Here is a 14799-nt window from a genome sequence, read left to right as displayed (position 1 = left end):
CAAGACACTGAGAAAATGTGCAGAGGACATATTAAGGAGCTTAGATTATAGATCTCACTTAGAAAGTTTTATAGTAGGGAAATATCACATTTGCTTTTCTGAAAGATTCTTGGGATAAATGGAAGAGGCTAAAGTGTGTTTGTGTAATTATAGAGGCAGTGAGACAGAAGGCTATTATTTTAAGAGTACTGGGAAGAGATGAGAACCTGCACTAGGGAAGTCGTCGCAAAAAAAGAGAGGAAGAATTCAACAAACTTTAGAAACTGTTCAATTGGCACGACCTGAAGTCTAATTGTTATATATGACAAGAGAAAAGGGGATGCCTATTAGACTTCCAGATGTTGGGCTTGAGCAATTGGCGGATGGCTACAAGATTTACTGTGAAAAGGAGGATAAGAGAAACATCATGGATTTAGCTTTGCAGGCACACTCATAAAGGCAACCTCGATGGGCAATAATCCATCACAGGGAGAAAGGTAGGGACAATGTCTGAATTAGAGATACAGATTTGGGAGTAATTGAAACCATGAGAGTAGAAGACATCTAAAATCAAGAAGAACTTGTAGAGTGAGAAGAAGGGTGCCTTCAACAGAGCTCCATGAATGCCAGCATTCAAAAAATCGACAGAGGAGCAGAAGCCCATGAAGATTATGCTCCTATTTGTCAAAATAAACACCACTGTATTTTTAGATAGGATGGAGATCATGGATTCAGTGAGACAAAATAAGCATATCAGGAACCAATAATTTTTTGGTAGGAAATAAACTATATATGCCTATAATTGCATTGCCCTGAACTCTGATTTACAAAATCACTCCCTAAAGAAACTGTGTATTGGTAGATATTTGATATTCTTTTAAGTCAGATGTTTGTATACATTAATTTTACCTTAAGTGTTTGACTATTCTCTCTATTATATGCACAAAAGCAAAGCAAGCTTTAATCGTCCAACTATTACAAGATCTGAGCTGAAAATATTAAAAAAGTCAAAGTGTCTTATAGAAATATCAGTGTTTTCTCACAATGAAATACCTAAGGATAGAGTGTTTTAATTCAACACAGCCATTCTAATTGAACTCATTATACCAGGGCAACTGATGAAGGTATGCTTAAAAATAATAAAGACTGCACACTAGCTTTTCAGACAGAACAATAGGTCTGCGTACTGTCTGGGATCATTTAAGTTTTAAAAAAGCAGCATTTACACGCTCTATAATAAATTGAATTTTAATAGGCCATAGAGATGATCAGAGTAATAAATTTGCGTGTATTATAATATATTTAAATGCATAATGAAATATCTTATAAAGTTGAGGCTAAAGAATTCTCACCATGAAACAAGATGTCCTGGGAATAAATTTTACTGCAACTGGAATTATACAATGATTCAAATGATTAATATTACTTCTCTACATCATGGTTTTATTCAGGTATTTTAAGATATTTATATTTAAAGAAAATTTAAAACAATTATATGGAAGTAATTAAAGTTTTATTTTTATAATAGCACTGTATTTATAAATCATTTCTATAACATATTCAAGATATAGGGGTTTTATGATACAGTGTCTTCAACTTTGGACAGGTTGATAGGTTTTCCAGGAAAGTTGCTGAGCTAAACCTTTTATACTCCAAATGTTTGCACATATAATTAATTAAGGCTATCAATTTTAATAAAGAAAATATATTATAGAATTTAAAAAGTAATTTTGAGTTTCACAGGAGTGGCAACATTCATCTTGGTTGAGTATTTTAAAATCTAATCCTATGGCATGGATCTTAGCTTTAATACAAAACTTGGGCCTTTATTCCTCATATTTCAGCTTTAATTTACTCATTCAAGTAAGAATTCTTATGTCTACCTGGTATTTAGTATCTTCCATTTATCTCTGAAAAACTTCCAGGCAAGGTCTCGGCCATGTGGATTTCGAGCTACATGGATTATGACATCAATTGCGTCTTGATCCAGCACCACCTCAGAATTCAGTGACAGATTTAGAAGCCTACAAAGATAGAATTTTGTAAAAATTTTTAGTCCAATAACTTAAACATTTTTATAATCTTACTAAAATTATAGGACCTAGTTTGTCATATTCTTCAAAAGAATAATCTAGTGTAATCTTTAATAATGCAAACTTATAAATAGAACACATTTGTTTATAAAAGAGAGAGGATCAAACTCATGGTATTTTTTTTTTTTTTTTTTTTTTAGTAGAGACGGGGTTTCACTGTGTTAGCCAGGATGGTCTCGATCTCCTGACCTTGTGATCCGCCCGTCTCGGCCTCCCAAAGTGCTGGGATTACAGGCTTGAGCCACGGCGCCCGGCCACAAACTCATGGTATTTTAATTAAAAACATTAAACTCTAAAAAAATCTTGTGGAAGGACAAATCACAATTCTGGTTTGATGAATTGTGCAAATTCTCCTTTAAAACTCTTTATACTGAACACTTCCTTTTATAATGAAATATTTTCTTAAACATATATAAATTATATAAAATAATTAGTCATAAAAAGATGTAACCTCTGAAATCAAGTAGCTTTAGTCTTTAACATGGCAGTTTTCCTCACCTTTAGGAAGATATATTTTAAAATAACTAACATATATTCAAGTAAATAAAAGCAATTTCAGAGCCATTTGATTAACAGAGAATACTTTTGTTACAGAAACAAATTTAGAAAAATCAGTTGACCTACCTATTTAATAAATTCCTGTCATCACTGCAAGTTAAGGCTTCCAATAGTATTTTCTTCTCAGAAACTGCTGTGGTGGAATGGAATTTCATCCATATGAATTCCCAGACATCCTCATCCAGCAGTGACACTCCTGTACAGTATACGATGTCTCTAACATTTAGTGGTATTCTAAAGAAGCAACCCATGGTGGTTTTCTATTAATTAGAAGCTTCACAGTATTGAAAATAAAGACAGATTTTGCTTTACTACAGTCAGGTTTTTAAAAGATTATTTTGCTAATTAGATTTTACCTGAAACAGACTACTACATAGTAACAATATTTTTAAAATATTTCTCATTGAATGAATAATGTATTTTATTCAAAGGTAGTTTTGAACATAATTATTATTTCCACTCTTTACTATACTTAAACAAAAATAGTAACATAAAGGCCTCACAAACCCATGAAAATAAGGCACTTTATCTTTTCACCAACTTTAATATGTTTATTACACAAAGATTTTGCTCTCATAATTGGTAGACCCAAGAATGTCGAGAAAGTACCAGTTGAGGAGACTAATTAATTTGGATAGAACAGAAACATTTTCTCTTAAATTCTTAGATAACTTTATAAGTAATTTTCTCAAGCAACTCTGCAAATTTTGGAGACCTAGAAGATTATAAATATAGGTAATAAACAGATAGCAAAACATAAGTAGAAAGTTATTTTTTCTTATGTTTATAAAATAACTTAAAATATACTAAAATTTGACTTTGATCCGAAATGCAATATTATAGTGGGAAACAGTACATTTAATTAGACTTGGCTATTCATAAGTTTTAAATTTTCATCCCTACTTTGTCATAGTGATTTTTTTTACTAAATATTATTTCTTTAAGTTTTGGTATGTACCCTACATTTGCTGACTTTTTAATACGCTTCTCTGAAAAATGCTCCAATACTTTTTTTTAAAGTTTCAAAATTTAATTTTGCTTTTTTTCAACATTCACTCATCTACTATCAAATTTCTCATTACTAATTTGAAAGTGGCAGTTATATACTGCTTTCTCTGGATAGCAAAAGCAAACAATGCCTTTTAAAGATTTAGGACCTTGATGATTAAAATACTGCTATGATTAAAGGAGTATTTGGAAAACAGGAAGAATTGTGTGAATAACTGCCAGTAAGATAATCTGAATCTCATTTTGTTAAGCAGCTAAGAAGGGCTACAATCAGGATATTGTGGCACTATGCCAGGTGTGGAGAATTCTAAGAAAGTATCATACAAAATTCATGTTCCCAGAAAAGGCTAAATTTATTCTGTCTTTTTCAACAAATAAAGTATTTGGAGAAAAGTTACTTTAATTTGGTTAACTGAAGCCCTTTTGCTTTGTGGCATTAGAAAGCATTTTGTTTGATTTGTTCTTAATGAAACAAAAGGAATACAGACATAGAATAAACCATTAAAGAGCTTCACATCTTTCTCTTATTTTCCATCTCACCCCTGCAAGCCCTGTGAAAAGTACCAACAAAAGCCTTCTCAATTACTGGTGACATGTTCTCTCTGCTATGTTTACGACCAGCTTGACACAGGGCATCCCTGAAATCACTAAGGAAGGCATTGCCACCACATTTTGAAGGATGTGCTCAGTTATGGTTAAGATTACAGAGATGCCTCCATCTTTAATAACTTAAATCAACAGCTATAAAAGAGAGTGGGTCTTTTCCTCCATATATTATAGGCTACAGAGCACAACACTGCATTATTGCCCTACTTTTGCCAAAAGAGTGAATAAAACTTGCAAGAAAAAATCAATAAAATATCTAGTGAAATCACTAACCCACTAATCAATTTACATTTCCTTAATGTTAAGCATGATATTATAGTAACAGTTTACTTTCTAAGATATCAATATACCAGAGAGAATATAGGGATAAAGCCCCTTAAGTCAGGATTTTTATCACGTATAGAACCAACCTCCAATATCAATGTTCAAGAAGAAAAGGCACATAGAAATATAGAAAAAAATGTAACAGAATACACTAAACTATGTTGCCCAGAAAGCACTTGAGTACCACATACTATACCGGTGCCATATACTACAGTTACCCGTAAAAGTATCCAGCCCCTGGCAACCATCATTCCACTCTTTAATTTCATAAGCTTCACTTTTAAAAATATCTCATATAAGTGGAATCATATCTGTCTTTCTGTGACTGTCTCTTTCACTGAGCATAAAGTCCTCCAGGTTCATCAATATTGTCAATATTGAAAAATGTCCTTCTTTGTAAAGGCTGAATAGTATTTCATCGTATGTATACACTACATTTCCTTTACCCATCCATCTGTTGAACATTTACGTTGTTTCCACATCATGGCTAATGTGAATATTGCTGTAACAAACTTGGGAATGCTAATATGTTTTTGATATCTTGATTTCAATTCTTTTAGATAAATATACACAAATGGGATGCTGGATTATATTGTAGTTCTATTTTTAGTTTTTTGAGAACATTCCATACTGTTTACCATAGCAGCTGCACTATTTTGCATTCCCATCAGCAGTGTAGAGGGGTATTGATTTCTCCACAACCTTGACAACATTTGCTGTGTTTTGTTTTTTGATAATAGCTATTCTGAGTGTGAGGTGATATTTCATTGTGACTTTGATTTGCATTTTCCTGGTGATTAGTGACTTTTTTTCATATACCTGTTGGCCATGTCTGTGTCATCTGGGGAGAAAAGATTTTTTAATCCTTACCCCTTTTTGTAATCGGATTAATATTGTTGTGCAGCCGGACGCAGTGGCTCATGCCTGTAATTCCAGCACTTTGGGAGGCCGAGGCAGGCGGATCACGAGGTCAGGAGATCGAGACCATCCTGGCTAACACGGTAAAACCCTGTCTCTACTAAAAATACAAAAAATTATCTCTACTAAATTATAGTAAATTATAGTAAATCTCTGCTAAATCTAGTAAATTATCTCTACTAAAAATACAAAAAATACAAAAAATATGTGGTGGCGGGCGCCTGTAGTCCCAGCTACTCAGGAGGCTGAGGCAGGAGAATGGCGTGAACCCGGGAGGCGGAGCTTGCACTGAGCTGAGATCGCGCCACTACACTCCAGCCTGGGCAATAAGAGAAAGGCTCCATCTCAAAAACAAAACAAAACAAAAAACCTATATATGTATATACAGTTTTTCTGTTGAGTTGAAGGAGTGTCATATATTTTGGAGATTAAACCCTTTTTCAGATATATGGTTTGCAAACATTTTCCCCATTCTGTAGGTTGCCTTTTTACTTTTGTAGATTGTTCCCTTTGCTGTGCTTTTTAGTTTGATGCAATTCCACAACTTATTTTTATGCTGCCTATGCTTTTGATGTCATATTCATGAAATCATTGCCAAGATCAATGTCATGAAGTTTTCCCCTATGATTTCTTTAAGAAGTTTACTGTTTGGGATCCCATTTAAGTCTTTAATTCATTTTGAATTGATTTTTGTGTCTGGTATATAACAAAGGTCCAATTTCATCATTTCTTTTACATGTGGATATCCAGCTTTCGTAGAACAATTTGTTGAAAAGACTATCATCTTCCTACTGTGTATATTTGTCACCCATTGTTGAAGAGCAGTTGGGCATATATTTGTGAATTTATTTTTGGCTTTATATTCTGTCTAACTGGTGTATATGTCTGTCTTTATTATAGTACCATATTATTTTGACCACTGTAGCTTTGTAACATATTTTAAAATTAGCAAGTATGATTCCTCTAGCACTGTTCTCCTTTCTTAAGACCGGTTTGGCTATTAAAGTAGTCTTTTGTGGTTCCACATGAATTGCAGAATTTTTTAAATGTCATTGGAATTTTGATATAAATTGCATTGAATCTGTAGATTGCTTTGGATAGTATTATAATTTTAAAATATTAATTATTCCAATCCATGAATGTCAGATGGCTTTCCATTTGTCTTATTTTCTTTCATCTATGTTTTTTGGATTTTAGTACACACATTTTTCACTTCCTTAGTTCAGCTTATTTCTAAGTATATTATTCTTTTGAAAGTTTATTTTTATATATATATTTTTTTCATAGAGATGGGGTCCCTCTCTGTTTCCCAGGTTGGTATCAAACTCCTGGCCTCAAGTGATCTTCCCACCTTGGCCTCCCAAAGTGTTGAGATTACAGGCATGAGCCGCCATGCCCAGCCTATTTTATTTTTTGGTGCTGTTGTAAATGGGATTGCTTTCCTGAGTTATTTTTCAGATAGTTTATTGTTAGTGTAGAGAAACACTACTGATTTTTGTGTGTTGATTTTATATCCTGAAAATATACTGAATTTATTAGTTCTAACAGTTTTTTGGTGGGGACTTTAGGGATTTCAATACATAAGATCATGTCATGTGCAAACAGGGACAATTTTACTTCTCTTTCTTAAATTAGGATGCCTTTTATTTCTTTTTCATCCCTATTTTCTCTGGCTAAGGGTTCCAGTATTATGTTTAATACAAGTGGTTAAAGGAGGTATTCTGATTTTGTTCTTGGTTGTAGAGGAAAAGCTTTCAATTTTTCACCATTGAGTATAATGTTAACTGCAGACTTTTCATATATGGCCTTAATTACATTGAGGCACTTCTCTTTTATTCCTTATTTATTTGTTGAGAATTTGTTTTTATCATGAAAGAATGTTAAATTTTGTCAGTGCTTTTTATTTATTGAGATGATCATGTGATTTTTATCCTTTATTCTAATAATGCGATACGTAACAGTAATTTATTTTTGTATGTGGAAGCATCCTCGCACCTCAGAGATAAATACCGGCCAGTCATGGTGTATTATCCCTTAATGTACTATTGGTTTCAGGCTGCTAGCATTCTGTAGAGGATTTCTGCATAGGGGTATTTACCTGTAGTTTTCATTTCTTGTGATGTCTTCGCCTGGCTTTGCTATCAGGGTGATGTTGGTAAAATAAGTTTGGAAGTGTTCCTCAATTTTTTTTGAAAATTTCAGGATTGAAGGATTCTTTAAATGTTTGGTAGAATTCACCTTTCAGTGAAGTCAGCTAGTCCTAAGTTTTTCTTTGTTGAGAGGTTTTTGGTTTTCAATCTCCATCCCAGTTATAGATCTGTACAGACTTGCCAATTCTTCATTGGTTAGTCTTGATAGGCTACATTTTGTAGGAGCATGTCCATTTTTTTTATTATTTCATTTGTTGGCATATAACTGTTCATAGTAGTTTCTTTTGATCCTTTTTATGTCTGTGGCATCAGTTGTAATATCTACTCCTTTATTTCTCTTTTTGAGTCTTCTCTCTTTTTAAACTAATCTAGTTTAAGATTTATCAATTTTATCTTGTCTGATTTTTTCTATTGTTTTTCTGTTTTCTATTCTGTTTTTTTCAGTTATCTTTGTTATTTCCTCCTTTTTGCTAACTATGTGGATAGTTTGTCCTTTTTCTCTCTCCTTGAGGTGTAAAGGTAGTTTCAGGTCATTATAAATATAGGTATTGATCACAACAAACTTCCCTCTTAGTACTGCTTTTACTGTACTGCGTAAGTTTCATTATGATGCGCATTCATTGTGCATCCATTTTTGTTTGTCTTGATGTACTTTTTACTTTCCTTTTGGATTTCTTCTTGACCCAATTGTTGTTCAAGTGTGTCTTGCTTAATCCACATATTTGTAATTTTTTTGTTTTCTTTTTGCTATTGATTTCTAGTTTCACTTCATTTTGTTGAGTAAAAATATGTGATAAAATTTCAAACTTCTTAAATTTGTTAAGACTTGTTTTACGACCTAACATGTAATCTAACTTGGAGAAAGTTCTAAATGTGCTTGAGAAGATTGTATATTCTGTTGCCGTAGGGTATGATATTCTGTGTATGTCTGTTAAGTCCATTTGGTTTATAGTGTTGTAAGCCCTCTCTTTCCTTATTGATCTTTTGTCTGGATATTTTATTTATTATTAAAAGTTGAATACTGAAATCTCCACTATTTTTTAATGCTTTTTATTTCTCCCTTCAGTTCTGTCAATATTGGCTTTACATATTTAGGTGCTCTAATGTTGAATGTATATATGTTTATAATTTGTCATATCTTTCCAGTAGTTTGACACTTTTATTATAATATAGTGCTCTTCTTTGTTTTCTGATGGTTTTTGACTTAAAGTCTTTTTTGTCTGATATAAACATAGTTACACCTGCTTTTTTCTAGTTTTCCATTTGCACAGAGTATTTTTTTCCATCCCTTCACTCTCAGCCTATATGTGTCCTTAAAGCTAAAGTTAGGTCTTGCTTTGTTAATACATTCAGCCACTTTTTTTTTTTTTGATTGGGAAGTTTAATCCATTTATATCTATAGTAATATTGATAGAGAAGAATTTATTTTCGTCATTTTAACAAAATTGTTTTCTATTGGTCTCATAGTTTTTACTCCTGTCTTTTTCTCACTTGCCATCTTCCTTTTTTTGAATTTTTATATTGATATGCTGTGATTTGTTTTTCCCTCTCTTTTGTGTAACTTCTGTGGCTTTATTAGTGTGCTTACCTTGATGTATACATATAACAATCTATTTTAAGCTGATAACAACTTAAGCATAAATGCACACAAAACTCCACAGTTTAACTCCTGTCCTCACACTGTTATTGTTTTCACAATTTGTATCTATTCATATTGTGTACCTTTTAATATATTTTAGTCATACTGATTTTAATACTTTTGTCATTTAAATTTTATACTAGAATTAAAAATTATTTACCCACCACCATTACAGTAATAAAGTATTTGTATTTATCTGTATGTTGATTTTTACCAATGAGCTTCATACTTTCTTCGGCTATTTTGTTGCTGTTTAGCATCCTTTTATTTCAACTTGAAGAATTTCCTTTAGCATTTCTTTTAAGGCAAGTCTGTTGGTGATTACCTCACTTAGCTTTTGTTTGAGAAAGTCATTATTTTTCTTTTATTTGTAAATGACATTATTGCTTGTATAATATTCTTGCTTGACAATTTTCTTTTTCCTTTCAGCATTTTGAATATACCATTCCACTTCCTTCTAGCTTGCAAGATTTCTGCTGAAAAATCTTTTGATATTTCTACAACTGTTCCTTAGCAAGTGCCAAGTCACTTTCCTTTTGCTGTTTTCAAAATTCTCTTTTTTACTTTTGCCAATTTGATTATAATGTGTATTGGTGTACATTTCCTTAAGGTCACTTTATTTGAGGTGCTTGGGCTTTTTGCTTCTGAACGTCCATTTCCTTCTCTAGATTTGTGAAGTTTTCAGCCATTATATCTTTGAAAGAGCTCTCTAGTCATTGTATTTTCTGCTTCTTGGACTTCCGTGATGTATATATTGGTCCACTTGCTGGTATCCCAAAAGTCCCTTAAGCTTTCTTCACTTCTTTTCGTCATTTTACATTTTTGCCCTTCTAAGTAAATTGTTAAATACTTGTCTTTAAGGTTGCTGATCAATCCATCTTCATGAATCGGATCTGCTGTTTAACCCTTCTATTAATAGTAGATTTTCAGTTAAGTTATTGTGTACTTCAGCTTCATTACCTGTTTAGTACTTTTAAATGTTTTATATCTCCTTGTTTAAATTATCATTTTTTTAATGCACTGTACTCTTGACTTCTGGGATCTTCTTTATGATAGTTATTTTGAATTATCTGTCAGGTAAATCATATGTTTCATTATGGTCAACTTTTGAAGTTTTATCTTATTCCTTTGTTTGGGACATCTTTCCTAGATTATTTTTTTTCTATCAGTTGATGTCTACACATTAATCAATTACTTCTCCGAATTCACAAACTGGCCTTGTACAGAAGAAGATACTCACCCAATAGCCTTGCTAGAGACTCTGGGAACCTCTACTGTCTTTATTTCCAGGGAGAAGCAGGCAGCTGTGGTTGTGTCTGCTTGCTCTGTGCTGAGCTGGGGAGAAGCTGCAGTGTCTTAACAGTTCAAGCCACTGTTTCTGTTTTTCTCTCGGTGGCTAGCCTGCCCCAGACCCACCAGAACGCCAAAACTGAGAAGTAGGATGTTAATTCTTTGGGGTGCCCCAGAGAAGTTTGAGCACTGGATGCACAGATCAACTCTTTCCCTCCCTATGGGGAAGCCAAGAGCTGGGAATTTCCCTCTATTTGTTCTGTGCTGAGCAGTAGACAAGATCTATGACATTTACCAGTTCAAACTCCTATCTCTGTCCTCCTCCAGCTAGCTAGGCTATGGCAGATCTGTCAGAGCTCCAAGACTAGTAAAGCAAATGCTCATTCTTTGGGCAGCACGAGAAACATTGAAGCACTGGAAGCACAGCTCAAATCTCTCCCTCTCTAAGAGGCTGTCAAGAATTGGGATATTTTTTCCTCATTACTCTGTGCTGAACAAGGGAAAAAAATGTGGCATCTCTAGCTCAAGCCACCACGTCTATTCTCCCTCATACGGCTAGATTTTGCTAGACTTTTTAGAGTTCCAAGGCAGGCAAGACAGAAGCCAGTCTTCTGGGGATACCTTTGCAAATGGTAAGATACTGGATGCATGAATCTACCTCTTTTATCCCCTGGGAGAAGCTGGGAGGAAGAATTCTCTTCCTGATCATTTGACTGTGTACTAGGGAGTAGAGATTCTGATAAGTGTGTGTCCTGAATCACTCTACTAGCTTTGATGAGTGGTTTTACACTCACTAATGATACAGGAACATTTCAATTAGTTTCTGGATTTCTCACAAAGGGAATTTGCCCATTAATTGTTGCTGAATCATTGTGTTTGTCAGGGGAAGAAGAATCCAGTGCTTCCTGCTCTACCATCCTGCTGACATCACACTAAACATTGTATACCCTTCAAGAGGGTATCATTGCCATGCCCTGGTCCTAACCATTGAGCTTCAGAGTAACACCAAGGCATCCAGCAAATAATCTTCTGAGAGTTGAACTGTACACAAATGTTACCTGTAACTTTTTTTTAATTACTTTTTTTAAAAAAAATCCACGGTTTAATCAGTCATCTTTGGTAAATGTTTGATGTTAGAAAGACTGGATTTCTGAAAATAAGTATTCATTGTGTTCACCAGCATTGAAGTGATACTTGCTAAAACACAGCCTTTGGGTGAGTTAAAAGGATATAAAGTAGCAGTATATTTAAGGAGCTACTGTATGGCAAGTTGGTCATACGCAGAGCAAGAAGAAGAGATTCTGAAAGGACACTTGGCAATAAAATATTGGATAAAATGACAGATAGGCCACCCTGAAGGAATCTAACACAAACGGATAAAATAACAGACAGACAACCCTGAAGGAATCTAACATAAATATGGGGCAAAGAATGTCTTTGAAGGCAAAGCTGCCTATAACAAGGGCAGGTTCTATATTTGTGTCTGTAGCCTCAAATCAAGAGAAAGACTGCATACTTTGAACATGCTTTACAAAAAACTGCCGGTCAAGTGTCAGTCTTCTCAATGGCTGTCCATCACATAGCAGATATATCAAATTTGATGAAATTTCATTACTATGAAAATGAAACACACATATGTTTACATATATAATTTAAAGCATGTTGATGGTCCATTGAAAAATAGTTCGCAGTCTCAGCTGCAAATCCCCAAAATATCAGGGAAGAAATGACACTATTAGCAGCTGCTAAGTAGTACAATTGCACAGGTTTATATGGCTCCTTAGAAGAGAACAAGTAGCACCTCTTCTCACCCCATCAACTCATGTTTTTTATCCATGCAGCAGATGAAGAATCAATGTAAAGTTCACAAGATCATTTTTACTCATGCCTATAAATGAAACAAGATTGGTAAGCACCGGATATGCCAAGGGCCTTCGGTTCCCAATGACTTCCATTGTTAATGAAACCCCCTTTTGTTGCTAAATTTGTAAAGATGTTCTAATAACATTTCAGCAAAATGATTGCTCTGGGGACAGTTTAAGATCTCTTTGTATAAACCAAAGTCATTAGAAACAAATGAAAATGCTCATTTGTTTGTAAAGCATGAGCTAAAAAAAAACCCCACAGAACCCACACTTATGAACAGTACAAATGAGTCCTGTGAGACTCTTGATAGTAGGATTACAAGGAGAGGGCCCCTCCTAGTGAACATGGAGATTCTTCATAAGAATGTGAAAATTCCCACAGTCATTTCTCTTTAAAAGCTGCCTGAGAATTAAATTCTTTAATAGAATTTTATTATCTGGGAAGGAAAACTGTGTGTGTTTTTCTCTAGATATGGTATATATGATAAACACGAACAGTGAGTTAGCCTCTCCTAGCTACCTTCACACAAGATGAATCCCGGGGTAATGCTTAGCCAAAATAAAATACCTTTATCTTTTTTAAGATACTGACATTACAGATATTATTACCTAATTAGAGTAACTTGTTTGATATTTTATTCCATTCTTATTTTAAATAGGATTGTGACAGAGTTCATTTGTATGATAACACTTTTGAAAGCATAGAAGTTCAGTGTATCATTGTGAAATAATTTCTTTTCATATTTTAGTGATATATTTAACTTTGTTATCTTACTCAAAGCAAATGCTTTCGAAGGAAAAGTTTAAAAATTAAGTAAGCGGAAAAATAAAGACATGCATCTTTCAGGAAAAATGTTTTACTGAGTTAAGTAATAATAATGGTTGCCTTAGTCTGAACAGCTATAACAAAGTACCATATACTGGGAAGCTTGTAAACAACCGAAATTTATTTCTCACAGCACTGGAGGCTGTAAGTCTGAGACTAGGGTAACAGCATGGTCAGGTTCTGGTGATGGCCTCCTGCCAGGTTGTAGACTGCTGACTTCTTGCATTCTCACGTGGCAGAAACAGGGCGAAAAAGCAATCTGGGGTTTCTTTCATGAGGTTTTTAATCGCATTTGTGAGGGCCTCAGCATCACTAACTGTGATTTAGCTCCCAAAGACTCTACGTCTTAATACTGTCATATTGGGGGTTAGGATTTCAACAAACAAATTTGGGAGAAAAATATGTTGTTCATTCATAAAAACAGTGGAATGAAACTAAATCAGAGTAAATTGGTATTTTAGCTATTAAATGAAAAACAGTGAAATGAATTGAGAAGATAAATAATTAAGACAATTTCCAAAGACTTTGCTGTGAATGTTTTCATTGCTTTGTGGTAGAAAATCTGAACTCAACTAAAATATCAACAATAAGGCACTGGTTTAAGTTAACATGCAAATAGCAACCGAGAATGATACAGATTAATATGTAGTCACATAATACAATATACTAAAGATATAGTAAAATAAACATATTAATGAATAATATGTATAATACCATTGCATAAGTTTTCAAAAATAACATAATGCATATGTTCTTATGAAAAATAGACTAAAGGAAAAACGAGTATCTTAACATCTGCCTCAGGGTTTGGTCATGACAGGTAACTACTCTTTCTTTTTGTAAGATCATATATTTTGGAAATCATTTAATAACTTTTATAATTAGTTTGGAAATAAGTAAATGTATAATTTCATTTGTAAAAATAAATTATGTTAATGATAATATAAAATACATTCAATATATAAAAATGATATTGAATAATATGTGGAGATAAATTTAAAATATCTTACAGAGAAAAATTATACTTGCCAAAGAAAAAAATATTTAAAATACAAATTTTGGTACTTAATTATGACATAAATCTATTTCTAAGCAAGTTTTTGGTAGACCTAATTTGACCAGTAACTGCCTCTAGATCCAGGTAAGTCAAGGTCATTGCTTTGGGCTTCATTTTTTACTCTAATTGGACAGGGCTAAATACATGAGTTCTAAAGTCCCTTCTTGCTCTGTGAGTACAAGATTCTTTTATTAGTGATTGTATTAACACTGAAATGTGGATTTAATTATTTTCAAACACAATGTAAAACATTTCTCAAACCACTAGCCTCTCTAAGAGCACCTCATTCTTTCAGTGGTAGTATACGTGCCATTGATTTAGAGTGAGGCCTAACAATTAATTTAGAATTCATTCATTCATTTGAAAGATTGTTTGCCTACTCTAACTGAAAATTAAAAGCTTTGGTGGAGGCTTCCTTGGAAATATTCCAAATCTTGCTCCGCCTTACAAATGCTTATACCTTTACCTCTTTGAGGACAGGCAATT

General features: G+C 33.4%; 1 protein-coding gene across 1 annotated transcript in view; it reads right to left on the bottom strand.

The window, feature by feature from the left end:
* TRHDE (thyrotropin-releasing hormone degrading enzyme) overlaps positions 1 to 14799 on the bottom strand; it is a 423163-nt gene that overhangs the window by 8935 nt on the left and 399429 nt on the right. The window contains exons 16-17 of the mRNA XM_011929347.1: positions 2697 to 2864; positions 1863 to 2003 (exon numbers count right to left, since the gene is read on the bottom strand). Of these exons, the coding sequence (XP_011784737.1) occupies positions 1863 to 2003; positions 2697 to 2864 (309 nt within the window). The remainder of the gene's footprint in view (positions 1 to 1862; positions 2004 to 2696; positions 2865 to 14799) is intronic.

This window comes from Colobus angolensis, unplaced genomic scaffold (assembly GCF_000951035.1).
Source record: "Colobus angolensis palliatus isolate OR3802 unplaced genomic scaffold, Cang.pa_1.0 Scaffold80, whole genome shotgun sequence".
In the NCBI taxonomy this organism is placed as follows: Eukaryota; Metazoa; Chordata; class Mammalia; order Primates; family Cercopithecidae; genus Colobus; species Colobus angolensis.
Note: the sequence above shows the minus strand (reverse complement) of the source record. Positions and strands in the feature narration are given on the sequence as shown.